The sequence below is a fragment of the Malaclemys terrapin genome, chromosome 13 (assembly GCF_027887155.1).
Source record: "Malaclemys terrapin pileata isolate rMalTer1 chromosome 13, rMalTer1.hap1, whole genome shotgun sequence".
Taxonomy (NCBI): Eukaryota; Metazoa; Chordata; order Testudines; family Emydidae; genus Malaclemys; species Malaclemys terrapin.
The window spans coordinates 2,077,699-2,105,164 of NC_071517.1; the positions used below are offsets into that span (position 1 = coordinate 2,077,699).

Consider the following 27,466-nt stretch of genomic DNA (forward strand, 5'->3'; position numbering starts at 1 on the left):
GGCTTTTATTCCTGAGGATTTGGGGGCTGTTTCTTCAATAAATGAATGATTTGCTGCTCAAGATTCCTTAGCGGTCAACAGTGATGCTTGAAACTGTGTCTTGAAAAGCACCCAATGCACCGTTTTTTTGTACGATGAGGATTCTGACATTTAAAACCTTGGCCTCCTTTGTCTTGCAAGCTGCTAATTATGCAGAAGTGCAAATTTGAACAGAGTTAATGGACGATTGCTGGGCTCAATTCCACACCGTCGATGTAAAACAGGAGCAGGGAAGCTTGCCCTATGTCATTTCCTTCCCTTCCCTTCCCTCCCCTCCTAGAGGCGGGAGAGGTGATGAGTTTCTGATCGAGAGCCCCAGCCACCAGCAGTGGGCCTCTTGTCTGCTGCAGGGCCTGCAAAGTGATGGTGATTTCACTGCAAAGCTCAATTGCAGCAGGTCCCCCCTTTTCCTTCACCTAGTTCAGGGATTCTCCAACTGGGGTTGTGAGGTTATTACATTGGTGGGGTGGGAGGGGTTGTGAGCTGTCAGCCTCCACCCCCAAACCTTGCTTTACCTCCAGCATTTATAATAGTGTGTGAAATATTTTTTTAAAGTGTTTAATGTATAAGGAGGGTTGCACTTACAGGCTTGCTGTGTGAAAGGGGTCATAAATACAAAAGTTTGAGAACCACTGGCCTAGTTTCTGCCTCAGCCCGGTCTTCCCATCGCACTTTGCACTGCAAATCAAACTGGGGCTGGGCCCGGGCCCGGACCAGAGGGAAGCGGGGGGCTGGGCCCTGCAAGCTGGGCTGGGCCCGATTGGGGGGGGGGAGAAATCTGAGCCCCGCGAGCTGGGCTGTTCCCCTCATTGATGTTGCCATGCCGTGGGTGCCACGAGCCCCAAGTCTGGCCCTGCAGTGCCCTGGCTCTGAGCACGGGCAGACCTAGCGTTGCTAACCCTCTGGGATTAGCTGGGAATCTCCCGGAATCAGACTCAATCTCCAGGAAGCTCCTGAAACCCATCTGGGAGCTTTTAGGCTACTAAAAGTCTGGCGGCGCAACACGGCTAAGGCAGGCTGCCTGCCGGCCTGACCGCCGCATGGCTCCTGGAAGCAGCTGGCAAGTCCCTCTAGCTCAGGGGTTCTCAAACGGGATCGGGACCCCTTGGGGGTCGCGAGTTGTCAGCCTCCACCCCAAACCCCGCTTTGCCTCTAGCATGTATAATGGTGTGAAATATATTTAAAAGTTTTTAATTTATAAGGGGGGGGGGGCGGTCGCACTCAGAGGGTTGGGGGGCACCAGTACAAAACTCTGAGAACCCCTGCTCCAGCTCCTAGGCAGACAGGGTGACTCTGCAGCTCCCCTTGGCTGGGACCCGCGACCAATGGGAGCTGTGGGGGTGGGCCTGCAGGCAGGGGCAGCACGCAGAGCCGCCTGGCCGCCCCTGCGCCTAGGAGCTGGACGTCCTGCCTCAGGGGAGCGCCGCCCGGCCAGAGCCCGCGCCCCCTCCCACCCCCAGAGCCGGCCCCGCCCCCGCCCCCGCCCGTGACAGGGAGGGAGGGGGATGGAGTGAGCGGGGGCGGGGCCTCGGGGAAGGGGCGGGGCGAGGGTGTTCGGGTTTCTGGGATTAGACAGGTGACAGCCCCCGTGCTGAGACCAGCCCCCCCCGGCTCCGTGGGCCCGGCCGGCGGGAAGCGGGGCCATGGCGCGCAGCGGGACGGAGCCGCCGGAGCAGGCGCCGCTGCGCCGCTGGGAACGGTAATGGGAGGGGGGCGCGGGAGGGGCCCGTCGGACAGCCCGGGCTTCCGGCTGCGGGGCATGCTGGGATGTGTGCTCGAGGCTCGCGGAGCGGCGAAAGCCCTGTGCGCATGCGTCATAGTGTGACGTCATGGGCGGGCTTGTCATGGGACCCCCCCCCCCCCTTCCCAGGCAGACCGCGGCCCCCGAGCCAGCGTCATCAGTCCCGGGGACCCCAGAAAACCAAACACCCGTGCCCCGCCCCTCCCTGAGGCCCCGCCCCTTCCCCGAGGCCCCGCCCCTTGTCCGTCACCCGCTCTCCCCGACCCTCGCTCACTCCCTCATTTTCACAGGCTCTGGGATGGGGCCGGGGATGAGGGATGTGGGGTGCGGGAGGGGGCTCTGGACTGGGGCCGAGGGGTTTGTCATGTTGGAGGGGGCTCAGGGCTGGGGCAGAGGGTTGGGGTGTGGGGGGGTGCAGGCTCTAGGATGGGGCCGGGGATGAGGGATTTGGGGTGCGGGAGGGGGCTCTGGACTGGAGCCAAGGGGTTTGTCATGTTGGAGGGGGCTCAGGGCTGGGGCAGGGGGTTGGGGTGTAGGGGTGCAGGCTCTGGGATGGGGCCGGGGATGAGGGATTTGGGGTGCGGGAGGGGGCTCTGGACTGGGGCCGAGGGGTTTGTCATGTTGGAGGGGGCTCAGGGCTGGGGCAGAGGGTTGGGGTGTGGGGGGGTGCAGGCTCTGGGATGGGGCCGGGGATGAGGGATGTGGGGTGCGGGAGGGGGCTCTGGACTGGAGCCGAGGGGGTTGATGTGTTGGAGGGGGCTCAGGGCTGGGGCAGGGGGTTGGGGTGTAGGGGTGCAGGCTCTGGGATGGGGCCGGGGATGAGGGATGTGGGGTGCGGGAGGGGGCTCTGGACTGGAGCCGAGGGGGTTGATGTGTTGGAGGGGGCTCAGGGCTGGGGCAGGGGGTTGGGGTGTAGGGGTGCAGGCTCTGGGATGGGGCCGGGGATGAGGGATGTGGGGTGCGGGAGGGGGCTCTGGACTGGAGCCGAGGGGGTTGATGTGTTGGAGGGGGCTCAGGGCTGGGGCAGGGGGTTGGGGTGTAGGGGTGCAGGCTCTGGGATGGGGCCGGGGATGAGGGATGTGGGGTGCGGGAGGGGGCTCTGGACTGGAGCCGAGGGGGTTGATGTGTTGGTGGGGGCTCAGGGCTGGGGCAGGGGGTTGGGGTGTAGGGGTGCAGGCTCTGGGATGGGGCCGGGGATGAGGGATGTGGGGTGCGGGAGGGGGCTCTGGACTGGAGCCGAGGGGGTTGATGTGTTGGTGGGGGCTCAGGGCTGGGGCAGGGGGTTGGGGTGTAGGGGTGCAGGCTCTAGGATGGGGCTGGGGATGAGGGATTTGGGGTGCGGGAGGGGGCTCTGGACTGGAGCCGAGGGGGTTGATGTGTTGGTGGGGGCTCAGGGCTGGGGCAGGGGGTTGGGGTGTAGGGGTGCAGGCTCTGGGATGGGGCCGGGGATGAGGGATGTGGGGTGCGGGAGGGGGCTCTGGACTGGAGCCGAGGGGGTTGATGTGTTGGTGGGGGCTCAGGGCTGGGGCAGGGGGTTGGGGTGTAGGGGTGCAGGCTCTAGGATGGGGCCGGGGATGAGGGATGTGGGGTGCGAGAGGGGGCTCCGGACTGGAGCCGAGGGGGTTGATGTGTTGGAGGGGGCTCAGGGCTGGGGCAGGGGGTTGGGGTGTAGGGGTGCAGGCTCTAGGATGGGGCCGGGGATGAGGGATGTGGGGTGCGAGAGGGGGCTCCGGACTGGAGCCGAGGGGGTTGATGTGTTGGAGGGGGCTCAGGGCTGGGGCAGGGGGTTGGGGTGTAGGGGTGCAGGCTCTAGGATGGGGCCGGGGATGAGGGATTTGGGGTGCGGGAGGGGGCTCTGGACTGGAGCCGAGGGGGTTGATGTGTTGGAGGGGGCTCAGGGCTGGGGCAGGGGGTTGGGGTGTAGGGGTGCAGGCTCTAGGATGGGGCCGGGGATGAGGGATTTGGGGTGCCGGAGGGGGCTCTGGACTGGAGCCAAGGGGTTTGTCATGTTGGAGGGGGCTCAGGGCTGGGGCAGGGGGTTGGGGTGTAGGGGTGCAGGCTCTGGGATGGGGCCGGGGATGAGGGATGTGGGGTGCGGGAGGGGGCTCTGGACTGGAGCCAAGGGGTTTGTCATGTTGGAGGGGGCTCAGGGCTGGGGCAGGGGGTTGGGGTGTAGGGGTGCAGGCTCTAGGATGGGGCCGGGGATGAGGGATTTGGGGTGCCGGAGGGGGCTCTGGACTGGAGCCAAGGGGTTTGTCATGTTGGAGGGGGCTCAGGGCTGGGGCAGGGGGTTGGGGTGTAGGGGTGCAGGCTCTGGGATGGGGCCGGGGATGAGGGATGTGGGGTGCGGGAGGGGGCTCTGGACTGGAGCCGAGGGGGTTGATGTGTTGGAGGGGGCTCAGGGCTGGGGCAGGGGGTTGGGGTGTAGGGGTGCAGGCTCTGGGATGGGGCCGGGGATGAGGGATGTGGGGTGCGGGAGGGGGCTCTGGACTGGAGCCGAGGGGTTTGATGTGTTGGAGGGGGCTCAGGGCTGGGGCAGGGGGTTGGGGTGTAGGGGTGCAGGCTCTGGGATGGGGCCGGGGATGAGGGATGTGGGGTGCAGGAGGGGTCTCTGGACTGGAGCCGAGGGGGTTGATGTGTTGGTGGGGGCTCAGGGCTGGGGCAGGGGGTTGGGGTGTAGGGGTGCAGGCTCTGGGATGGGGCCGGGGATGAGGGATTTGGGGTGCGGGAGGGGTCTCTGGACTGGAGCCAAGGGGTTTGTCATGTTGGAGGGGGCTCAGGGCTGGGGCAGGGGGTTGGGGTGTAGGGGTGCAGGCTCTGGGATGGGGCCGGGGATGAGGGATGTGGGGTGCGGGAGGGGGCTCTGGACTGGAGCCGAGGGGGTTGATGTGTTGGTGGGGGCTCAGGGCTGGGGCAGGGGGTTGGGGTGTAGGGGTGCAGGCTCTGGGATGGGGCCGGGGATGAGGGATTTGGGGTGCGAGAGGGGGCTCCGGACTGGAGCCAAGGGGTTTGTCATGTTGGAGGGGGCTCAGGGCTGGGGCAGGGGGTTGGGGTGTAGGGGTGCAGGCTCTGGGATGGGGCCGGGGATGAGGGATGTGGGGTGCGGGAGGGGGCTCCGGACTGGAGCCGAGGAGTTTGTCATGTTGGAGGGGGCTCAGGGCTGGGGCAGGGGGTTGGGGTGTAGGGGTGCAGGCTCTAGGATGGGGCCGGGGATGAGGGATGTGGGGTGCGGGAGGGGGCTCTGGACTGGAGCCGAGGGGGTTGATGTGTTGGTGGGGGCTCAGGGCTGGGGCAGGGGGTTGGGGTGTAGGGGTGCAGGCTCTGGGATGGGGCCGGGGATGAGGGATTTGGGGTGCGAGAGGGGGCTCCGGACTGGAGCCAAGGGGTTTGTCATGTTGGAGGGGGCTCAGGGCTGGGGCAGGGGGTTGGGGTGTAGGGGTGCAGGCTCTGGGATGGGGCCGGGGATGAGGGATGTGGGGTGCGGGAGGGGGCTCTGGACTGGAGCCGAGGGGGTTGATGTGTTGGAGGGGGCTCAGGGCTGGGGCAGGGGGTTGGGGTGTAGGGGTGCAGGCTCTAGGATGGGGCTGGGGATGAGGGATTTGGGGTGCGGGAGGGGGCTCTGGACTGGAGCCGAGGGGGTTGATGTGTTGGAGGGGGCTCAGGGCTGGGGCAGGGGGTTGGGGTGTAGGGGTGCAGGCTCTAGGATGGGGCTGGGGATGAGGGATGTGGGGTGCAGGAGGGGGCTCTGGACTGGAGCCAAGGGGTTTGTCATGTTGGAGGGGGCTCAGGGCTGGGGCAGGGGGTTGGGGTGTAGGGGTGCAGGCTCTAGGATGGGGCCGGGGATGAGGGATGTGGGGTGCGGGAGGGGGCTCTGGACTGGGGCCGAGGGGGTTGATGTGTTGGTGGGGGCTCAGGGCTGGGGCAGGGGGTTGGGGTGTAGGGGTGCAGGCTCTGGGATGGGGCCGGGGATGAGGGATTTGGGGTGCGAGAGGGGGCTCCGGACTGGAGCCAAGGGGTTTGTCATGTTGGAGGGGGCTCAGGGCTGGGGCAGGGGGTTGGGGTGTAGGGGTGCAGGCTCTGGGATGGGGCCGGGGATGAGGGATGTGGGGTGCGGGAGGGGGCTCCGGACTGGAGCCGAGGGGTTTGTCATGTTGGAGGGGGCTCAGGGCTGGGGCAGGGGGTTGGGGTGTAGGGGTGCAGGCTCTAGGATGGGGCCGGGGATGAGGGATGTGGGGTGCGGGAGGGGGCTCTGGACTGGAGCCGAGGGGGTTGATGTGTTGGTGGGGGCTCAGGGCTGGGGCAGGGGGTTGGGGTGTAGGGGTGCAGGCTCTGGGATGGGGCCGGGGATGAGGGATTTGGGGTGCGAGAGGGGGCTCCGGACTGGAGCCAAGGGGTTTGTCATGTTGGAGGGGGCTCAGGGCTGGGGCAGGGGGTTGGGGTGTAGGGGTGCAGGCTCTGGGATGGGGCCGGGGATGAGGGATGTGGGGTGCGGGAGGGGGCTCTGGACTGGAGCCGAGGGGGTTGATGTGTTGGAGGGGGCTCAGGGCTGGGGCAGGGGGTTGGGGTGTAGGGGTGCAGGCTCTAGGATGGGGCTGGGGATGAGGGATTTGGGGTGCGGGAGGGGGCTCTGGACTGGAGCCGAGGGGGTTGATGTGTTGGAGGGGGCTCAGGGCTGGGGCAGGGGGTTGGGGTGTAGGGGTGCAGGCTCTAGGATGGGGCTGGGGATGAGGGATGTGGGGTGCAGGAGGGGGCTCTGGACTGGAGCCAAGGGGTTTGTCATGTTGGAGGGGGCTCAGGGCTGGGGCAGGGGGTTGGGGTGTAGGGGTGCAGGCTCTAGGATGGGGCCGGGGATGAGGGATGTGGGGTGCGGGAGGGGGCTCTGGACTGGGGCCGAGGGGGTTGATGTGTTGGTGGGGGCTCAGGGCTGGGGCAGGGGGTTGGGGTGTAGGGGTGCAGGCTCTAGGATGGGGCCGGGGATGAGGGATTTGGGGAGCGAGAGGGGGCTCCGGACTGGAGCCAAGGGGTTTGTCATGTTGGAGGGGGCTCAGGGCTGGGGCAGGGGGTTGGGGTGTAGGGGTGCAGGCTCTGGGATGGGGCCGGGGATGAGGGATTTGGAGTGTGGGAGGGGGCTCTGGACTGGAGCCGAGGGGGTTGATGTGTTGGTGGGGGCTCAGGGCTGGGGCAGGGGGTTGGGGTGTAGGGGTGCAGGCTCTAGGATGGGGCCGGGGATGAGGGATTTGGGGTGCGGGAGGGGGCTCCGGACTGGAGCCAAGGGGTTTGTCATGTTGGAGGGGGCTCAGGGCTGGGGCAGGGGGTTGGGGTGTAGGGGTGCAGGCTCTAGGATGGGGCCGGGGATGAGGGATGTGGGGTGCGGGAGGGGGCTCTGGACTGGGGCCGAGGGGTTTGTCATGTTGGAGGGGGCTCAGGGCTGGGGCAGGGGGTTGGGGTGTAGGGGTGCAGGCTCTGGGATGGGGCCGGGGATGAGGGATTTGGGGTGCCGGAGGGGGCTCTGGACTGGAGCCAAGGGGTTTGTCATGTTGGAGGGGGCTCAGGGCTGGGGCAGGGGGTTGGGGTGTAGGGGTGCAGGCTCTAGGATGGGGCCGGGGATGAGGGATGTGGGGTGCGGGAGGGGGCTCTGGACTGGGGCCGAGGGGGTTGATGTGTTGGTGGGGGCTCAGGGCTGGGGCAGGGGGTTGGGGTGTAGGGGTGCAGGCTCTAGGATGGGGCCGGGGATGAGGGATTTGGGGTGCGGGAGGGGGCTCCGGACTGGAGCCAAGGGGTTTGTCATGTTGGAGGGGGCTCAGGGCTGGGGCAGGGGGTTGGGGTGTAGGGGTGCAGGCTCTGGGATGGGGCCGGGGATGAGGGATTTGGGGTGCCGGAGGGGGCTCTGGACTGGAGCCAAGGGGTTTGTCATGTTGGAGGGGGCTCAGGGCTGGGGCAGGGGGTTGGGGTGTAGGGGTGCAGGCTCTAGGATGGGGCCGGGGATGAGGGATGTGGGGTGCGGGAGGGGGCTCTGGACTGGGGCCGAGGGGGTTGATGTGTTGGTGGGGGCTCAGGGCTGGGGCAGGGGGTTGGGGTGTAGGGGTGCAGGCTCTAGGATGGGGCCGGGGATGAGGGATTTGGGGTGCGAGAGGGGGCTCCGGACTGGAGCCAAGGGGTTTGTCATGTTGGAGGGGGCTCAGGGCTGGGGCAGGGGGTTGGGGTGTAGGGGTGCAGGCTCTGGGATGGGGCCGGGGATGAGGGATTTGGAGTGTGGGAGGGGGCTCTGGACTGGAGCCGAGGGGTTTGACGTGTTGGAGGGGGCTCAGGGCTGGGGCAGAGGGTTGGGGTGTGGGGGGGTGCAGGCTCTGGGATGGGGCCGGGGATGAGGGATTTGGGGTGCGGGAGGGGTCTCTGGACTGGAGCCAAGGGGTTTGTCATGTTGGAGGGGGCTCAGGGCTGGGGCAGGGGGTTGGGGTGTAGGGGTGCAGGCTCTGGGATGGGGCCGGGGATGAGGGATGTGGGGTGCGGGAGGGGGCTCTGGACTGGAGCCGAGGGGGTTGATGTGTTGGAGGGGGCTCAGGGCTGGGGCAGGGGGTTGGGGTGTAGGGGTGCAGGCTCTGGGATGGGGCCGGGGATGAGGGATTTGGAGTGTGGGAGGGGGCTCTGGACTGGAGCCGAGGGGTTTGATGTGTTGGAGGGGGCTCAGGGCTGGGGCAGGGGGTTGGGGTGTAGGGGTGCAGGCTCTGGGATGGGGCCGGGGATGAGGGATTTGGAGTGTGGGAGGGGGCTCTGGACTGGAGCCGAGGGGTTTGATGTGTTGGAGGGGGCTCAGGGCTGGGGCAGGGGGTTGGGGTGTAGGGGTGCAGGCTCTAGGATGGGGCCGGGGATGAGGGATTTGGGGTGCCGGAGGGGGCTCTGGACTGGAGCCAAGGGGTTTGTCATGTTGGAGGGGGCTTAGGGCTGGGGCAGGGGGTTGGGGTGTAGGGGTGCAGGCTCTGGGATGGGGCCGGGGATGAGGGATTTGGGGTGCGGGAGGGGGCTCTGGACTGGGGCCGAGGGGTTTGTCATGTTGGAGGGGGCTCAGGGCTGGGGCAGGGGGTTGGGGTGTAGGGGTGCAGGCTCTAGGATGGGGCCGGGGATGAGGGATTTGGGGTGCGGGAGGGGGCTCTGGACTGGGGCCGAGGGGTTTGTCATGTTGGAGGGGGCTCCGGGCTGGGGCAGGGGGTTGGGGTGTAGGGGTGCAGGCTCTGGGATGGGGCCGGGGATGAGGGATTTGGAGTGTGGGAGGGGGCTCTGGACTGGAGCCGAGGGGTTTGATGTGTTGGAGGGGGCTCAGGGCTGGGGCAGAGGGTTGGGGTGTGGGGGGGTGCAGGCTCTGGGATGGGGCCGGGGATGAGGGATTTGGGGTGCGGGAGGGGTCTCTGGACTGGAGCCAAGGGGTTTGTCATGTTGGAGGGGGCTCAGGGCTGGGGCAGGGGGTTGGGGTGTAGGGGTGCAGGCTCTGGGATGGGGCCGGGGATGAGGGATGTGGGGTGCGGGAGGGGGCTCTGGACTGGAGCCGAGGGGGTTGATGTGTTGGTGGGGGCTCAGGGCTGGGGCAGGGGGTTGGGGTGTAGGGGTGCAGGCTCTGGGATGGGGCCGGGGATGAGGGATTTGGGGTGCGAGAGGGGGCTCCGGACTGGAGCCAAGGGGTTTGTCATGTTGGAGGGGGCTCAGGGCTGGGGCAGGGGGTTGGGGTGTAGGGGTGCAGGCTCTGGGATGGGGCCGGGGATGAGGGATTTGGAGTGTGGGAGGGGGCTCTGGACTGGAGCCGAGGGGTTTGATGTGTTGGAGGGGGCTCAGGGCTGGGGCAGAGGGTTGGGGTGTGGGGGGGTGCAGGCTCTGGGATGGGGCCGGGGATGAGGGATTTGGGGTGCGGGAGGGGTCTCTGGACTGGAGCCAAGGGGTTTGTCATGTTGGAGGGGGCTCAGGGCTGGGGCAGGGGGTTGGGGTGTAGGGGTGCAGGCTCTGGGATGGGGCCGGGGATGAGGGATGTGGGGTGCGGGAGGGGGCTCTGGACTGGAGCCGAGGGGGTTGATGTGTTGGTGGGGGCTCAGGGCTGGGGCAGGGGGTTGGGGTGTAGGGGTGCAGGCTCTGGGATGGGGCCGGGGATGAGGGATTTGGGGTGCGAGAGGGGGCTCCGGACTGGAGCCAAGGGGTTTGTCATGTTGGAGGGGGCTCAGGGCTGGGGCAGGGGGTTGGGGTGTAGGGGTGCAGGCTCTGGGATGGGGCCGGGGATGAGGGATTTGGAGTGTGGGAGGGGGCTCTGGACTGGAGCCGAGGGGTTTGATGTGTTGGACGGAGCTGAGGGAGGAGGTTTGGGGTGCAGGCTCCGGGTGGCACTTACCTCAGGCGGCTCCCAGAAGTGGACAGCATGTCCCTGCAGCTCCTAGGCGCAGGGGCAACCAGGGAGGTTCCACACGCTGCCGTTGCCCCTGCCCCAGCAGCTCCCATTGGCTGTGGTTCCTGGCAAATGGGAGCTGTGGAGCCAGTGCTCGGGGTGGGGGCAGCTCACGGAGCCTCCCTGCCCACCCTTGCATCTCGGGCCCTCAGGGACACGCTGGACGCTTCCGGGAACCATGGGGAATCAGGGCAGGCAGGGAGCCTGCCTGAGCCTCGCTGCGCCGCCAACTGGACTTTTAACGGCCCAGTCAGCAGTGCTGACTGAAGCCACCAGGGTCCCTTTTCGACCGGGCGTTCCAGTCAAAAACTGGACACCTGGGAACCCTTGACTCTATTGGGCTGGGGCATGGGATGAGGTGGCAAAGCCTGGCCCTTTTAGGCCATGCTGGGCTGTGGCCCCTGGTGTCGCTCAAAGGTGGGTCCCCAGTTCTATGAGTTGTCCTGACCTGGTGGTAGAAGTGGGGACCATCCCCAGATCTCTCCCTTCCCGAGGGGTGGGCACTGTTTGTCCGAGTGGCTCTTGGACATCACACCTGTGCTGCTTCCTGATTAGGGTGACCCGATAGCAAATGTGAAAAATCTGGACGGGGTGGGAGGTAATAGGTGCCTATATAAGAAAAAGTCCCAAATATCGGGACTGCCCCTACAAAATCAGGACATCTGGTCACCCTATTCCTGATGCTCTTTGGGGCTCTCCCCTGGGCTCCCTGTTATTGGGGTGTTGTCAGGAGAGAGTGGCTCTGTCCCAGTCTCTCCTCTGTGCCGCAGGCAGTGCAGTCACTCCTCTGGGCTCAGACGGGGCTTCGTGCCCCTCTTCAGGTTTGTGGTCACTAACTGAGCTTGCTCAGGGTCTGCCTTAGTATTGAGGTGAGGTATCTCCTTGGCCTCACGTAGTAGGTCTCTGCAGAGATCTGGAGCTGGCCAGCTTGTCAGCTTGGATTGTTTCATCCCTTCCCATCCATGCAATGAAAAGCCCCTGTTCTGGCTCAGGATCTCAAATGCTTTGCAGTCAGACATCGTGAACCCTGCTGTGAAACACGGGATTTTTAGCATCTCCATTTTCCAATTGCAGAAATGGAAGCACACAAGTTTGCCAAGGTCACTCAGAAGCACTGACAAATCTGAGACTAGAACCTCGGAATCCCGATGTTCTGCTTCAGTAACTAGACCACACTGCCCTAAGGAATACGCTGTCCATCTGCCAACCCATCATGTCTTTCCTAAACCAGCAGAGCCTTGTTGAATGGAAACCTGCTGAAATAATCGAATAACACGATTGTGCAGGATGCCCGGACCAGCCTGCTTCTGTCATTTCAATGTGTTGTGTATGGAGTTGGGAATAAAAAGACACTATTTTTGCCTGTGGTTATCTTTCCTTAGGGAGCAGGCCCAGCTAAAGGCAAATGTGATTGAGGAGGACACTGAGGAATGGCAGAAAGATTCCACCTTTGCAGGACTGGAGAGAGTGGGAGGGGTGGACCTGTCTTATGTCAAAGGAAACGACACAATCGCCTGCGCTTCCCTGGTGGTTCTCAGCTACCCAGATCTTGAGGTAATGGCCCTTGAGCGGTGGTCTCATGGTTGGGATACCTGTACTGTAAAGGCTTTGTAGAAAACCAGCCTACCCCAAAGGGCATCATGGACTGTATCTCAGCGTCACAAGGCTCCAGCCAAGTATCTGACCTGCATGTTCACCAAGAAAAGGCTTTCTGCAGAGAGCATGGGGAAGGAGGAGAGAACAGGAGTGATGATCTTTGGTATTACCTAGCAAAATTAATTTGGAAATACGTAGTTTGGTCACTTCCTGCAGAGAGAAGCTGAGTCCAAGAGTTACAGAGAACTTCTGGAGGCCCGGGGAGGTGGTTCCAGGGTGTGGCAATTGCTCAGGAGTGGGTCAGAGATGATGATGTTGATAAGAAATAGCTCATCAACTGCCTTTGAAGATTTTGATTGAATTAGGTAAATGTTGGAAATCAACCTTTTCACCCTCTATCCAGAAACAAACCACAGAAAGGCCATTGTTATGCAACATTTACCAGGAGAGCAAGTTAAAACAATGTGACATTCCTAGACAGATGGTGCCTTCCTTGTCAGATCCCTCTGGTAATCAGTTAATATGAGATGTGATTTACAATGGCACTTCCAAATCTGTTGCGAGTCTCCCACATTCTGCAGTCATTAAACTTTGAATTAATAAAGATTTATCAGAGTTTATGTACAGATTTCAACGAATGTAAAAAGTTGTCACTAACTAAAAACACTGACAACAAATATGGAATTGAACATTGATATCCACTGGAAATCACAGAAAGTGAGAATCAAATCCTGCCACAGTTCTTAAAGACTTGCCCATGACGGCTGTGTGAGTTAATTCACCTACTGTCCTTGGTCAGTGTCCTAACAGGCTTTCTTCTGGAATCCACTTGCTTTTCCGAATGCTGGGTGAGAGGCCCTTTGATCAGGCATTGATTATAAGTAAGGCTAAGATTTTGTCATGGATATTTTTAGTAAAAGTCACGGACAGGTCACGGGCAAAACAGAAAAATTCAGGGAAGCCGTGACCTGTCCCTAACTTTTACTAAAAATATCCTTGACAAAATGGGGATCTGCGGATCCCCACACTACTTCAAGTGGGGCAGCTGCAGGGACTAGGAGCTGCCCGTAGCAGCTGGGGGCTGCAGGATACCTCTGCCACCTGCAGCTCCGGGCGTCCCCCGCTGTCGGCAGGGGCTGGGAGCTCAGGGTTTCCCACCACACATGGGGGCCAGGAGCTGCCACAGCGGTAAGGAGCTTGTCCCTGCCACCTCCGGCAGCCCGGAGCTTGGGGGTTCCCCGCCGCTGCCCGCCAGGAACTGGGGGGTACCCCACCAGCCCCAGGGCAGGGAGCTCAGGGGGTTTCCCACCGCCCCCAGCAGCTGGGAGCTTGGGGGTTCTGCTGCCGGTAACAGAGAGCTGAGGGGGTTTCCCCCATCGCCACCACCGGCGGCAGGGGTACCTCACAGCTTCCTGGCCCAGCGGGTGGTGGCGGACATTGCAGCTCTTGACCACCGCAAGCTAAAGTCATGGAGGCCACTGGAAGTCACAGATTCCATGACCTCCGTGACCTAAATCACAGACTTGATTATAAGGACACTGATCTCCCGCTGTTGCACACTCGAATGGGGCTGAAGCACCCCTAGCCATTGGCAAAGTCCCTGTACTCATTCAGGGTAGGGTATATCTGGTCATTTTCCATCATCTGCCCATTACTTCTCTCCTCCCACACTCACACTGAGGGGACAAGTTGGCGTGAGCTAATGTGCAGCATTTGTGTTTAACTTTGGGGGAGCGGCCTAGCAGGGTTCGGGGAGAGTATTGAAGCGAGAGAGAGAGAATATAAATACTGGAGAAGAAATATCTGAGCCGGTCAGGATTAAGCCAGCTATGGCCTGGGTTCCTGGGTTCAGCACACTGATCCTAGTGCCTGCTGTGTTAAGTTGCCCCTTGCAGACATGACTCTGTGTTCTCAGCACTGTCCTCGTTTTGTCCCAGGTGCTATATGAAGATTGCCAGATGGTAACCGTGAGTGCCCCCTACGTGGCAGGATACTTAGCTTTTCGAGAGGCCCCTTTCCTGGTGGAAGCTGCTCAGAGACTTCAGGAGCGAGAGCCTGGGCTCAGGCCTCAGGTGCCGCATGTTCCTTTCTCTCCTGGGGAGATGTCCCTGGGGTGCTGGATGTACCTGAAAAGAAACTCTCCCTAGAGGTTGCCCTGCCCAGCACCTCTGCAGCGGGCAGGGCAGGGCAGGGTGCATCCTAACACAGCCTTGTTGTTGTGTCTGCTCCACTGTCTCTGCGGGGATGGGGAAACCGAGCCAATGGCCAGCCAGACTTCACCTTGTCTGTGAGCAGGGAAGGCAAGATGTGGGGATGACTCCCATCCTTTCTTTAGTACTACGGGGTTGCAGGGCACTCGGCCTGCAATAGAAAGATCAGCTCCCTACTCCCAGGGATGGTCATCAAAAGGGAGAGCGGGGCAGGCGGGGGTGAGGAGAACCTGGGTAAAGGAGCTGTGGGGGTGGGGCAAAGGATTGAAATGGAGCCTTCTCCTTCTCCTTCCTCACTCGCCACTTGTTCAGGTCAGAGGTGTGTTCATTCAGCTGGAGAGATCCATGGTGCTTGGTAACTAACACATCACCTGGTTCTTCCAGGTGCTGCTCGTAGATGGGAATGGCGTACTCCATCACAGAGGTATGAGAGAGCTCTGCCCCCCGACGGGGACCCCCCAAGCTCCAGGAGAGAGCACTGCTCCCCCTGACAGGAACCCCAGGCCCTAGGAGAGAGCACTGCCCCCCGATGGGAACCCCAGGCCCTAAGAGAGAGCGCTGCCCCCCGACAGGGGACCCCCAGGCTCCAGGAGAGAGTCCTGCTGTTCACTAGGGTCCAGAGCCCTAGACCAGTGAAGGAGATAATAAATAATTATCATCTAGCAATAGGCTAATTCCCCTCCCCCAGAGGCATTGATTGGGTTCCGATCCCATCTGGAGGTTCTGGAACCTCCTGCTTTGGGGTTGACAGACGGCCCCTCTGTGGCGAACTCTGTCCCTGCGGCAGTGGTCCCCATCTGCCAGTACCACCCTCTCTGCGCTTGGCTGTAGTGTTGTCACAGGCTTACAGACGTACCCGGGGCTGTCCCCTCTGACGAGGGTCACCAGAACAGGATGGAGAACCCCATTGCTGACCCCTTCCTGTTTCCTTTGACCATCTCTTGGCTTGTTCGGCAGGGTTTGGTGTGGCCTGCCACCTGGGGGTGCTGACGGGCCTGCCCTGTATTGGTGTGGCCAAAAACCTCCTGCAGGTCGATGGCCTGGCCAAGGATGAGCAGCACAAGGGGCAGGTAAGGCCAGCGCGAGCATTCCTCCCTCCTGTGCCAGTGGGGGAAATGGAGTAAGAGCCTTGGTGAGCGGGAGCTCCTAGCGGCCCCCCTCCTGGCCTCTCCCACCACGAGGAGCTGGGGAGCCACATGCTGGCTGGTGAGGGGCAGCTCCCGGTTTCTCCATCCCAGCCTTTCCCCGCAGGAAGTGCTGGTGGTATTACGGGAGCCTGTTCAGACCAAGGAGGGAAGTTCTGGAGTAGGCTCTCCCAGACCCTCCTGGAACCGATGCACTGGAGCTCTAACCAGCTGGCCCTTGGGTGCTTGCTCGTTTTAGATCCGCGACCTGCAGATGGGAGGAGACGTATTCCCTCTGAGGGGCACCTCTGGGAGAGTCCTGGGCATGGTAAGTCATGGGCAGTCTGCTTTGCATGTTGGTCACAGCTGGGCCTTCTCCATGTTCCCTAGCCTGGCTCAAATGGGAAGGAGGGAGGGGACAAAGTGTAGTGCAGCTCTCTGCAGCCCAGTGACAATAAGCCAGGAGGGCAGGATCTGAGCAGGCAGAGCTAATGCTCACCTCCCATTCCTGTCAGCCCACGGCATGGGATCCCCTCCTGGGATGCACGGCCACTTTGTCATATGTGACAGTGGTATGTGAGCTGCCATGTCCTGGTCTATCTGCCCGTGTCCGGCGCCATTACAGCAAAGGGGCAAAGCACGGGCAGGAGTTTTTTCTGTGGCAGGTCTCCAGACTGTGAGACAGGAACCTCTGTACTTTGATGGAAAAGGCAGCTTGGGAGATGGTGGGGCTGGCTGGGCCCCCACTCAGAGCTGGCAGGGGTTGGCTGCCTCCTTCACCTGGGTATATTCTCCACTGAGCAAGGTCCCTTGCTGAGCTGTGTGAAATATTGGGGATGGGGAGCACAGGGAGCCCTAGGAGACAGACCCTCCCTGTGATGCTCCCAAGCAGCGAGGAGCAGTAAAGGCCGGGGCTCTGAAATGTCTGATACCCCCCAGCTCTCCCAAGCGTCCCCAGGTGCGTGTGCAATCACTGACGTCGTGCGTTTGTTTTAAACAAGCCCCAAAGCTCTGGTCTGTCCGGTTTCCAACCCTCCAGGCCCTGCGCAGCTACAACAAGAGCACGAAGCCCATCTATGTCTCCGTGGGCCACAGGACGTGCCTGGAGTCGGCAGTGCGCCTGGTCCAGTCCTGCTGTAGGTACCGGATCCCAGAGCCCATCCGACAGGTGCGAAGGCAGGGGAAGCTAGGGGATGGGGATCCGAGCCTGTCATGGGAGACGTGGCCAGTTAGCTAGTGAAGGGGTGACAGGCAGCTGTGAATGACAGGACTGCGACGGCTGGCCTCCCTTATAGATTCATAGATTCTAGGACTGGACGGGACCTCGAGAGGTCATCGAGTCCAGTCCCCTGCCCGCATGGCAGGATCAAATACTGTCTAGACCATCCCTGATAGACATTTATCTAACCTACTCTTAAATATCTCCAGAGATGAAGTGGGCTGTAGTCCACGAAAGCTTATGCTCTAATAAATTTGTTAGTCTCTAAGGTGCCACAAGTACTCCTGTTCTTCTTTTTGCGGATACAGACTAACACGGCTGTTACTCTGAATCCAGAGATGGAGATTCCACAACCTCCCGAGGCAATTTATTCCAGTGTTTAACCACTCTGACAGTTAGGAACTTTTTCCTAATGTCCAACCTAGACCTCCCTTGCTGCAGTTTAAACCCATTGCTTCTTGTTCTATCCTTAGAGGCTAAGGTGAACAAGTTTTCTCCCTCCTCCTTATGACACCCTTTTAGATACCTGAAAACTGCTATCATGTCCCCTCTCAGTCTTCTCTTTTCCAAACTAAACAAACCCAATTCCTTCAGCCTTCCCCAAGAGCGGTGCCTGAGCCTGCCAGGCCGTCCCCTCCAGCTACGGGCTACAGCCGATCCTGGCGGTTCTGATCTACCTGTCTTCTTATTTATAAAACTGCTCCTTCCCTCTTTCTTTGTCCTCCTGACCTGTCCCTGACACACGGTGCATAGAAGCACCCGCAGCCCTCAGTGCGGATCCAGCCTGGTGGGGCTCTCTGCTCCTCTCTGCAGGCTGGCTCTGGGGTTAATAATGCAGAGGAGCTGGAGGTGCAGCTTTCCCAGAATGTGGAGCCGTACACAGACTGCAGTGTTCATCCTCTGGGCTATGGGGTATGCCGCACTCCGCAACAAGCTGCAGGCTGCCGGTTCCAGATGTAGCCTGTAGGTGGCAGCACTGGATCGCATTCAGTGCCTCTTGCTGCCAGCGATTTTATAATGAAATCACAGCAGGGCTGGAGAAATGAATCTCAAGAAGTGTGAAGCCCGGAGAAGAGCTTCCTTCTCCTCAGGATCACCCTGCCATTAGCAGTTCAGGCAGGCTGCCCCGCTCCGCGTTTGGGGAGCGGCGTCTGTAACGTCACCCTGGAACAGCGTGTGTTCCGATGGCTACGCCTCGGCCTTCGTCCCGTGTCTGCCAGCCCGGGCTCCGTTGCTTTCTGAGCAGTATTGAGAAGGCTCCTACCAAGGCCAGACACAGGTGCTGCAGGCAGAAGTTGTTCATTGGTATTGTGATATTTTCTGAAAATTGAACCGCGTGACACTGTTTAGTTGTAGAGCGACGGCCAGCAAACCTCAAAGCAAAACTGCCCATTGGCGTCTCCAGACCAGAGCTGATCATGGAGTTTCTGGTCCCATATCCCACCTCCTGACAGACTGGAGCAGTCTTACAGGTCATCTAGTCCCATAGCTCACTGCCGGCAGTGGCCAGCACCCGACGCTTCAGGAGACAGGCTCTCATAGTTGCGCTGTGTGGCCCTTGGGGGCGTGTTAGGAGGGGAGGGAAAAGCCTTCCCCAGTGGAAACATGCCCGTAGTTCTTTTGGAAATCATTTTGACCCAAGTGCCCTGCTCCTCACAGCTGCTTTCTGTCGCCTTCAGTCCCATTCCCATGCCTCTTCTTTGAGACTGGCTGGCTAGACTCCTCCAGCCGCTCCAGCTGACCTGAGGCATTAGTTAAAGGGACAAAATTTATTTGCTGGTGACTCCTTCTGGGGGAAGATTTGAGAACCATCTCCAAGGATTAGAAGGGTGTGAACCTAAGGAGGGAGGGGAATTATTCAGCACAGGGGTTCTTGGACTTTTTCATAGTACAGGTCATATCTTCATGGAGAGTGTGTCATAGACACTCATATGGACCTCACTAGCTCGCCAATTCCCTATCTCATGGAACCTGCCCCGCATCACACAGCCTCCCAGGGGTTATGACAACAATCACCTACAGGAAACAAGAACTTTAGTAGCAAAGGATGTAACTTCTTTTGATGTGATTTAGTGGCCTGAGGCGAGGTAGCGGAGCCAGCACCAGGCACCAGCTAGGTCTCCACAGATGCCGTAGCTGTTCCCCCGAGCAGAGTTTGGGTGGTCTAGGGAGGAGGAACGGGATAAAACTGAGCAAATACTGAACATTCAACAACATTGGGCAATCCTTTTCCTGAGATCTAGCTGACCATACAACTGGGGTTAGCGTGTGGTAGGGCTGAAAGCCGCAGCCCTTTGAGTTAAAGCTGAGCTGAGTAAAGCACTAGAATATAGAATGTAGGGGTCCTTCCTGCACTAAGAACAGGAGGACTTGTGGCACCTTAGAGACTAACACATTTATTAGAGCATAAGCTTTCATGGGCTACAGCCCACTTCTTCAGATACATAGAATGGAAGATAGTAAGAAGATCTATATACATACAGAAAACATGAAAAAGTGGAAGTAGCCAGACCAACTGTAAGAGGCTAATTAATTAAGATGAGCTATTATCAGCAGGAGGAAAAAAAACTTTTGTAGTGATAATCAAGATGGCGCATTTTAGACAGTTGACAAGGAGGTGTGAGGATACTTAACATGGGGAAAGAGATTCAATATGTGTAATGACCCAGCCACTCCCAGTCTCTATTCAAACCCAAGTTAATGGTATCTAGTTTGCATATTAATTCAAGCTCAGCAATTTCTCGTTGGAGTCTGTTTTTGAAGCTTTTCTGTTGCAAAATTGCCACCTTTAAGTCTGTTACTGAGTGACCAGGGAGGTGGAAGTGTTCTCCTACTGGTTTTTGAATATTATGATTTGTGTATTTCTCTGTGGTGAGCCTGCAGGGCGTTGAGGAGATGTGAAAGGGGAATGTCCTACAGCAGGTTTTGCCTGGGTAGTACCGTATGATCACAGCTTTTCTGATGCCCAAGGTGAAGCTTCAGGGTTGTCAGCCCTTGAAGCTTTTCCTGGGTCTGAAGGTTCTGGTAGCTTCAAACATGCGCAGCTCACAGCTGAGCTCAGCTCTTCCATTCCCTCCGTCGCTGGGCCATGGTGCCGTCTTACAGGAAGGCAGTGGCTGTGTAGCTGCTGTGGGGACAGAAACGTGCCACCTTGCTGGAGGCACAGCTGGCCCCATCCTGCACTGGGGTACACGTGGCTAAGTTGTACGAAGTGGGTGCCAGACATCATCTCGGCCATGGACGCAGTCGTATTTGCATTTGGGACAAGAGGTGGCTTTGCTGACTGGGGACGTGTGTCTCAGATGCAGCAAGTGTAGTGAACTTTCAGAGGAAGCAGAGGGAAATTCATTGTCTGCTACAATAAATATTTACATCCTGCTTGGACCTCATTCCGCAAGTAAATACCAGGCCGGGGCATGAGAACTCTGTGTGCGCAGAGGTAGCCCTCTGTCTCCTCTGGCAGGCTCATGAATATTTGAAGTTCCTCTGCGGAGGTTTGATCCCAGCCAGAGGGACCTCCCAGGTGCAACCCAAACAAAGGAACCCAGGTGAACATGAACCAGCCTCCCACTGCCACAGGCAAAACACCCAACCTACAGCTACTGGTGGCATGGCACTAAATCTGCCTGAGCGGCCCCTGGTGTCCCCAACGAGAGCTCCTCGTGACCTGTCTGTGGGTGCAAGAATGCCAAGCCGGTTCAGATTCCAAGCTACACATGCACGGGGTATGGAGTGGAGCCTTTTAGCAAATGAGCTCCCAGCCTTGACTCCCCGGGATGGAACAGGACCTGCACCGGAATAGGCTTTGTTCCCTCTGCTGCCTTGACTTGCTGCTTTGCTGCCCGTCAGACTCCTGGTCACTACATGACCCTTTTCACTCCAGCCGGCAGCTTGCCCAGCAGAGCCCTGCTGGCTCAGGAGGTGCCAACAGGGCAATCCGTGGGGCAGCCCTGGCCCGCCACCAAGCGGCAGAGAGGCGAGTCTGAATTGTTGCCCCTGGACGCTGCACTTTCAAGCCACTGCACCTGTGCTGTTAAACTCTCCTCCATCAAGGAACTGGAACACGAGCGATCAGCTCTGCCCTGGCTCTTCCACGTTCCTGCTATCCAGCGGGGGAGTGCCAGCTGAGGGCCAGAACCCCCTACTCCCTGAGACCTGACCCTCCTTCCCCCTCCACCAGCACGCTGTGCCCACATGTGCCACTGCTGCCCATTCACAAAAGAGACAAGGTAGAAATTCCAGACCCCTAATGCCAGCACTAGTCTCCTCCGAAAATAGAAGGGATTATTACGGCACAATGATCCATCTTATTGATTAGCCTCTTGGTTAATAAGCTGGACTAAGCTGTCTCTCAGCACAGCATTAGGAGTGAGGGCTGGCAAGTAACTTGCTGCCTAATCAAGCCTTAGCTGTGTTATTAGGCGAACTTGGTTTGGGGTTTTTTCCTCCTGCAGAACAGTAAGTGAATGAGGCTTTTGCTACTTGGGCTCCCAGCAGGCATTTTATCAAGCAGTCTGTTTCCCTTGTTATGAAATTCATCACGTAATGTCTTATCCTGAAGAGTGATCAGAGTTATTTGTCAATCGAGTTATGAAACTGTCCAATTATGAGCAGGGGAAAAAATTCCTCCAAACAAACTGCTCCTTATGTAACCGTATTTCATTGTCTGGCATGTGGAGTCGGTGAGTGGCTCTTAAGCAGCATCTCCAGCACAGAACTCGCAGGGAGGCGTGAAGCGAGCTAGTGGGGAGTTTGGTGCAGGAATTCACACGACCAGCACAAACATGTGAGTTACATCCAGGGCAGCCCCGGGGAGTTTTATTAATCCACCTCCCTAGTCCTGGCCTTGTACGTTTATCTAGTTCCTTTCAGCTGGAAGGAGCCCAAACTCCTTCGAGGGGGGGTGTATCATGAAGCCATCTCTGGAGCTGTTCTGAGCTACCACCATGCAGTGAGGTTTTTAAGTGAAGACTGACTTTCCCAAAGGAAGCTTTGGGGAGAATTTAGCCCAGAACTCCCACCATTACTCTTGTTGAGGTGGCTGTGGCTTCTTTGATGACCACAAAGGGTTGTATCTCACTGGAAAGATGGTCCCTTGCGCAGCACATTCTACAGTTCTCTCCATTTTCTTTGGAGGCCTCCCAGCCAAGTACTGAGCAGGCCCTGTCCTGCTTAGCTGAGGAGATTTGACAAAGCTGTTTTCCTCTGTGAATCACACACCTGAGAACGAGCTGTACTCTGGGAAATGCAGCTATCTGACTAAGAGTTTGCTTCCACCAGAATTGCTCCTTAAGGATTTCACATGTCACATGGAGGACCCTTGGTCCATGACCACTTCTAGGCATCCTCCGTTGGCTTGCTGGAGGTCACCGAGTCAGTGTCTGTAGTTTGGGGCTTTTCCCCATGGAATGTTGAATGCCCGATTTAAATAACGGAGTTGTTGGCCTGTGTTCTGATTCTGGGGCTTTCCCTTTGGTGTGCCTGGGAACCCTAAAGAAAAAGAGAATAACGATATCTAGCCTGTTTGGTGAAGAGGGGGGCTGCTTACAGCTTGTCTCAGTGTTCTGAGCAGGGAGGTGCAGGCAGGATGGTTGTGTCCATTAGAACAGTACCTGTGAGAACACAGGCAGGGGCCACTGGCCTTTTGATCCCCACCCCCTTGTAGGGCCCACCTTGTCCTCTATAAATAAATGGAGCTATCCTATATCCTAGAACTGGAAGGGACCTTGAAAGGTCATCGAGTCCATCCCCCTGCCTTCACTAGCAGGACCAAGTACTGATTTTTGCCCCAGATCCCTAAGTGGCCCCCTCAAGGATTGAACTCACAACCCTGGGTTTAGCAGGCCAATGCTCAAACCACTGAGCTATCCTTCCCTCCTCTGTGCAACTTTGCCTGAGATGTTCCCATGAAAACACCTGAAACACACAAGTCAGTGGCTACTCACTGTCCTACTGTCTCGAGTGGGCACCGAGTGGCATTTCTCCTCCGGTGGGGCGAGTGGGCGATTTCCTGTTTGCTTACTAGGGGCTTACTTCAGGACAGGGGCAATGCAGAGGGTTTGAGAGAGGAGGTTGAGGCAGATGTGGGCAGGGACACCATGCCAGGTGGGGGGCGAAGTAGGAGGGAGGGAAGCCATGTGAGCTTGTGGTTCAGCCCGCTCTGCCATCCCAGCAAGCACCCACCCCACCCCCATGCAGCCCAAGGCGTAAATTGAAAAGAGAAGCAGGAAGGTCTTCCGGCAGCCTCTGCTCCTCAGCCTGGGAGCGGCTTCCCCAGCCAGCCCAGCTCAGCCCTGCCTCACCCTGGGCTGACAGGGCTGCCACAGCGGCACTGGGACAGGCCGATGCGACTGGCTCAGGTGTGGCCTGGTGCGTGACCTCACCCTGCAGCCCAGAGCGGGAGAGGGAGACTCAGTCCCAGAACCAGCCTAGCTCTCAGTTGGGACACGGAACCCTTTGCCCGTAGGTCACCAGTTCAAATCCAGCCCCAGGCAAGTCCTTCCCAGCTGTTAGCTGGCCTGTGTGCAATGAGTTGCTGGGTCTCAGCCCACTTCTTAATGGACAGGTGTCTGCATCCCTATAGCCACTGCCACTGCTGGCACCAGTGGGGCCCTGGTCTCACTCTCAACCGTGGGGCCCAAGACTGAACCAGCCATGGAGACCAAACGACCCTCTTGCCCCCAGACGGGGCTCCCTCCTGCTGTGGCTGAGGTTGCTGGAGGGGCAGTGTGAGTAAAGTCTGCCCTGCTGCTGCAGCCCCCCTGTGTGTGGCTAGAGGGATGGGTGTGGCCACATCTACCTTGGCTGGGGGGACAGTGCATTCGTTGACTGCTGCGATGGGGGAGCGAATGACACGTCTGCCATAGCCCAGCTGTGCCGCCCCTGCGCGATGCTCCTCCCAGCAGCAGGGTGGGAATGTTCCCAGCGCCGCTGGCTCGCACAGTAGCAACCCTCATGCTGGGAGCGGCAGGTGGGGAGGAAGCGGAGAGTCCAGTGTCTATAGACAGCGAACGCCTCCACCCAGGGGCGACCCTGACCCAGCAGCACTCGCTGCCACTCCAGGAAAAAGCAATTAAAACGCTCCAGCACTTCCTTCCCCACCGGCCTGTTTCCAGCACAAGGAGGCAGCTGCCAGACACACGGCCAGGTGCTGGCAGGGCGACGTTTCCACAGGGCCTTTGTGCTGCTGGTCAGACTGACGCAGCTCCCAACAGCTTCCTGCGGGCAGAGGGGCACTGGTCCTTCCAAGCGTCCTTCCCTCTGTGGCCGGGCCCAATGGCTGGAGCAGGCCGGGCTAAGGCAGCGGGATCAGAGTTTCAGGGAGCAGCCCCTCCCCCGCTCCCTGCACCTGGGATCACTAAATACCTGTCTCTGTGGGGAGGGGGACTGGTTTGCTCTCTCAGGGACTCTAACCTGGGGTTCTGTCTCCTGCGTGTGCCCCAATAGGACGAGACACACGGTCTGAGGCCTGGGGCTGCACACAGCATCACTCTTTCCTGCAGTTACATTTGGAGGGGGCTTTGCACCCACATCGAGGAGGTTCTTGTGGAGAGAGGGAGAAGCCAATTAGGCTGCTGTAGGCATGAAGGAATGTACTGCACCTTGAAGAGACAGGTTGGAGCCTATGGCTAAAAGGGAGAGTACAGGGGGTCAAACTGAAAGGTGAACTGTCCAGCTGGACAAAGTTTATTAGTGGAGTTCCTCAAGGATCAGCCTTGGGACCAATCGTATTTAACATTTTCATTGGCATGACCTTGGCACAAAGAGTGAGCGTGCGCTAATAAAATTTGCAGATGACACAAAGTTGGGAGGTATTGCCAATATGGAGGAGGACCGGAATATTGTACAAGAAGATTTGGATGACCTTGAAAACTGGAGTAATAGAAATGGGATGAAATGTAATAGTGCAAAGTGCAAGGTCATGCACTTAGGGACTAATAGCAAGAATTGTTGCTGTAAGCTGGGAATGGATCAATTGGAAGCCACCGAGGAGGAGAAAGACCTGGGTGTATTGGTCTTGGGGTGGAGTCCGGACTCTAGGACCCTGTGAGATGAGATGGTCCCAGAGCTCAGGCTCTGCGCCCAGAAGTCTACGCTGCAATGAAACAGCCCTGCGAGCCCAAGTCAGCTGCACGGGCCAGCCGCGGGTGTCTGGTTGCAGTGTAGACAGGCCCTATGAGTCTGAGACAGCCTGGGGGGTAACCAGAGGCCCTGCCCTAGGGCTGGGCTATATTAACAGGAACCGGAGTGAGCGAGAGGGAAGCAGAAGCCGGCAGCTGCAGTGGGTGTGCATTGTTTCGTCAAGCAGAGCAGGCTAACCAGAGCCTTTGCCCCGAGGTGGGGCCGCTGAGCTTTTTGCTGGAATTCTGGGTCCCACCCCCACGCTTCCTCTTCTCCCAAGGTGCAATCCAGGCTCTGCTTCCAGGTGTCCTGCTGAGGGGGAGCCTCCGTGCAGTGTCCCCGCTGCTCCCTGGGCTGGGTGCCAGGGGCAGCTGGGAAATAACTCGGGCTGCTTCCCCTTCACCTCAGCAATTGCCAGGGGTCTGGAGTCACTCTGCAGGTCAGCATCCACCTCCTGCTTTGCCCCTGGCCACCGTAAGTCGAGACTGGCCTGTCATGTCCCTGCACCACATCTGAGGGCATCAGAGCCAAGGGGGAGTGGGGGCAGATGCCCGTCGGGGGAGGGTTGAGTATGGTACGAGCTGTGCAGAGGCTCACGGGTCGCTGTGGGGGTAGGGGAGGGATGTATTTCTACTGGACATCCCAGGCACTCAGGTGTCTCCGAGGCCTCTGGCTGAGACCAGCTGAACTCACCAGTGCTCCTGGACTGTGCGTCGAGAGCTGGAGGGATTTGATGGGGATTTGCTCTCCCAGCTGAGCTGCCTGGCTGTTACCCTTGTACTTTGTTGCCCCCCGTCCCCAGTGCTTGGGAGAGGGCCAGGGCTGAGGTGGCCCTTGGCACTGACTGGCGTGCGCCCGCTGCCTACTCTGTGCCTTGCCGTCTTCCGTTGTGGTAAATGCAGAATTGGGGAGCTGAGCTTTGGGAAATCTCATTTCTCTTTCCAAAATCAACCGCGCTGCAGCGAAGGCTGCCTGGGCCGAGACCCTTCTCCTCCATTTTGGGTCTTTGTCTTCTCAGCCCAGGTGCAGTTGAGGCAGAGGGCCTGAATGGAGCGGGATAAGGTCAGGGAGGCAGGTGGATCCCTCCGTGTGTGGGAGCCCTACCCGGGACTGCCGGCCATATTCTGCAGATAGCTTGGGGCTGAGCCTTCACGCCCCGCTCACTTGCAGAGAGGATGAATGCTGCGCTTAGCGCACCAGGGCCCTGCAGAGCGACTCCCCCTCCTGGCCTGTGCAGCTGCCTGGGAGCATCTGCCTGGCACAGTTCTTTAGAGGGCGCGGGGCGGTCTGACCAATCAAGTCTTGAGTCTTCGCTAATCCATCTCCTCCCCAATTCCAGGCTGACATCAGATCCAGAGAGTACATCCGGAAGCACCTGTCCTCCCCACTGGGGGGCACGTCTCCTGGGCCAGGGAGGTAGGTGTGTGGGTGGTCTAAGCAACCGCACGTCCAGAGGGGATCTGCTCTTGTAATGCTCTTGGGTAATTGCATTAAAGGGACAGTCGGGGTAACAAGGCAGGATAAAGGGCAGCAGGGCGCATGCTGCCCCCGCGGAGCAGGAGATTTCTGATGGGTGCCGTCTGTGCTGCACCATGTGTTCCCGCCGAGGGGGCAGCGTCCTGGGCTGGCTGCACCATGAGACTGCGGAAGGTCACTGGGGATTTTGTCTGTTTCCGGTGTACATGATAAGCAAAGTGCTAAGGCCCCTGTGTGTGATGTGAGGGTGGACAAAAATACCCTGCAAGGAGCTGGCCTCTGTGCCTTAATGCATAAAGAAAGGGCCAGGCCACCTCATTCTTTTGTAATGCAGGGCTGGATTCTGCCCTGGTATGTTGGTGTAAATCCAGAGAAACCCCTCTGGGGTCTCTGGGATTTCACTGGTGTCAATCCGGAATAAGTGAGATTCTCTAAATCATTCTCTTTATATCAACCCCCTGTCCCTCCAGGCCCTTTTTATTTAAATGTAGAGGCAACATGTTCAGCACAGTTCCTGGCAGCTCATAGCTGGATTCTCTCAGTCCTACAGTCACCTGCGCAAACAAGGGGCTGGAGAGATACAGGACAATAAAACTGAATGAAGATTAGCCTGGTTAGTGATGGGCAAATCTCTCCCAGGCTGATCTGCCCTAGAGGGGAGCAGAGCAGAGCAGAGCTGGGTGTGGCGTGGAGGTTGATGCTGGTTAATGTGAGGCTCTGATACTGCTGATCGGAGGCTGCAGGTGTGATGGGGGGAGGCGATGTTCAGAACTCGCAGGAACAACTCCAGCTGTGCACCACAGTCTGCTCCGCTGCCTGGCACCTCTGCACAGCTCTGCAATGCACCATACCAGCACTGCCTGCTAGAGATCCCCACACCATGGCTTGGCTGATGCCCCTCAATCCCGACTTGCAGCACCTTCCTGCTGGGCCAGTCCTGGGCAGATGCTGACAGTCCCATTGAATGCATGCCCCGAGTTGAGGCCCCAAACTCATGGCATGAGAGATCAGCACCAGTGTCTGAAGCTGGTGCCCCAGAGTTCCTGTAGCTCCAGCTCCAGTTCCCAGAGTAGCAGGGAGTTACCTAGGTTGGTTTGGTTTTTTTTATTCTTCGTGACCTTTCCTTGTTCTTGTTCCAGGAAGGAAGAGGCTGAGCCCAAGCATTGATTTGGCCCCAGGAAGACACTGCCCAGCCCCAGTGTGAACTTGAGCCTTCCACCCCCTCTGGGATCAGAGCTCCGAGAAGTCTCTCCAGGGCACCGTGACTGACCGTCCACACCAGGAACTCAGGGTACTTCATGGGGTGAAAAGCCAGGATGACCAGAGCTAAGCCAGGAGACGGCTTCCCCCTGGGCTCTGCTAATGGGGCAGGAGCCCCAGTCTTTGATGGTTTGTAAATTCTAGAGAATATTTTATATTCCAATTTTGAAAACACACGCTGTAAAAATAAATTCTCCCCAGCACTGGTACACTACCAAAGCAGTGTTTGGGAGTCAAGGGAGGGATTATTTGCGGCAA

The 27,466-nt window shown here is 59.1% G+C and overlaps 1 protein-coding gene across 5 annotated transcripts; it reads left to right on the forward strand.

Annotated features, from left to right (window-relative positions):
- Positions 1-1,577: 1,577 nt before the first annotated feature.
- Positions 1,578-27,466, forward strand: ENDOV (endonuclease V). Of its 5 annotated transcripts, none has more exons than XM_054048384.1 (9): positions 1,578-1,738; positions 11,585-11,756; positions 13,736-13,870; positions 14,393-14,432; positions 14,966-15,078; positions 15,392-15,460; positions 16,134-16,300; positions 25,812-25,888; positions 27,088-27,466. In XM_054048384.1, exons 1-9 carry the CDS (start codon positions 1,683-1,685, stop codon positions 27,150-27,152), a joined length of 894 nt encoding a protein of 297 aa, XP_053904359.1. In that variant the 5' UTR covers positions 1,578-1,682; the 3' UTR covers positions 27,153-27,466. The 5 variants fall into 5 exon arrangements, with proteins under 5 accessions (XP_053904359.1, XP_053904360.1, XP_053904361.1 ...); XM_054048385.1 differs by having other exon boundaries at positions 16,134-16,268; XM_054048386.1 differs by having other exon boundaries at positions 16,172-16,300.

Coding starts and splice junctions, on each gene's coding strand:
- ENDOV (XM_054048384.1), top strand. CDS start 1,683: ATGGCGCGCAGCGGGACGGAGCCGCCGGAGCAGGCGCCGCTGCGCCGC. Junction 15,461..16,133: donor CTGGGAGAGTCCTGGGCATG/GTAAGTCATGGG, acceptor GTTTTAAACAAG/CCCCAAAGCTCTGGTCTGTC. Junction 25,889..27,087: donor ACGTCTCCTGGGCCAGGGAG/GTAGGTGTGTGG, acceptor TTCTTGTTCCAG/GAAGGAAGAGGCTGAGCCCA.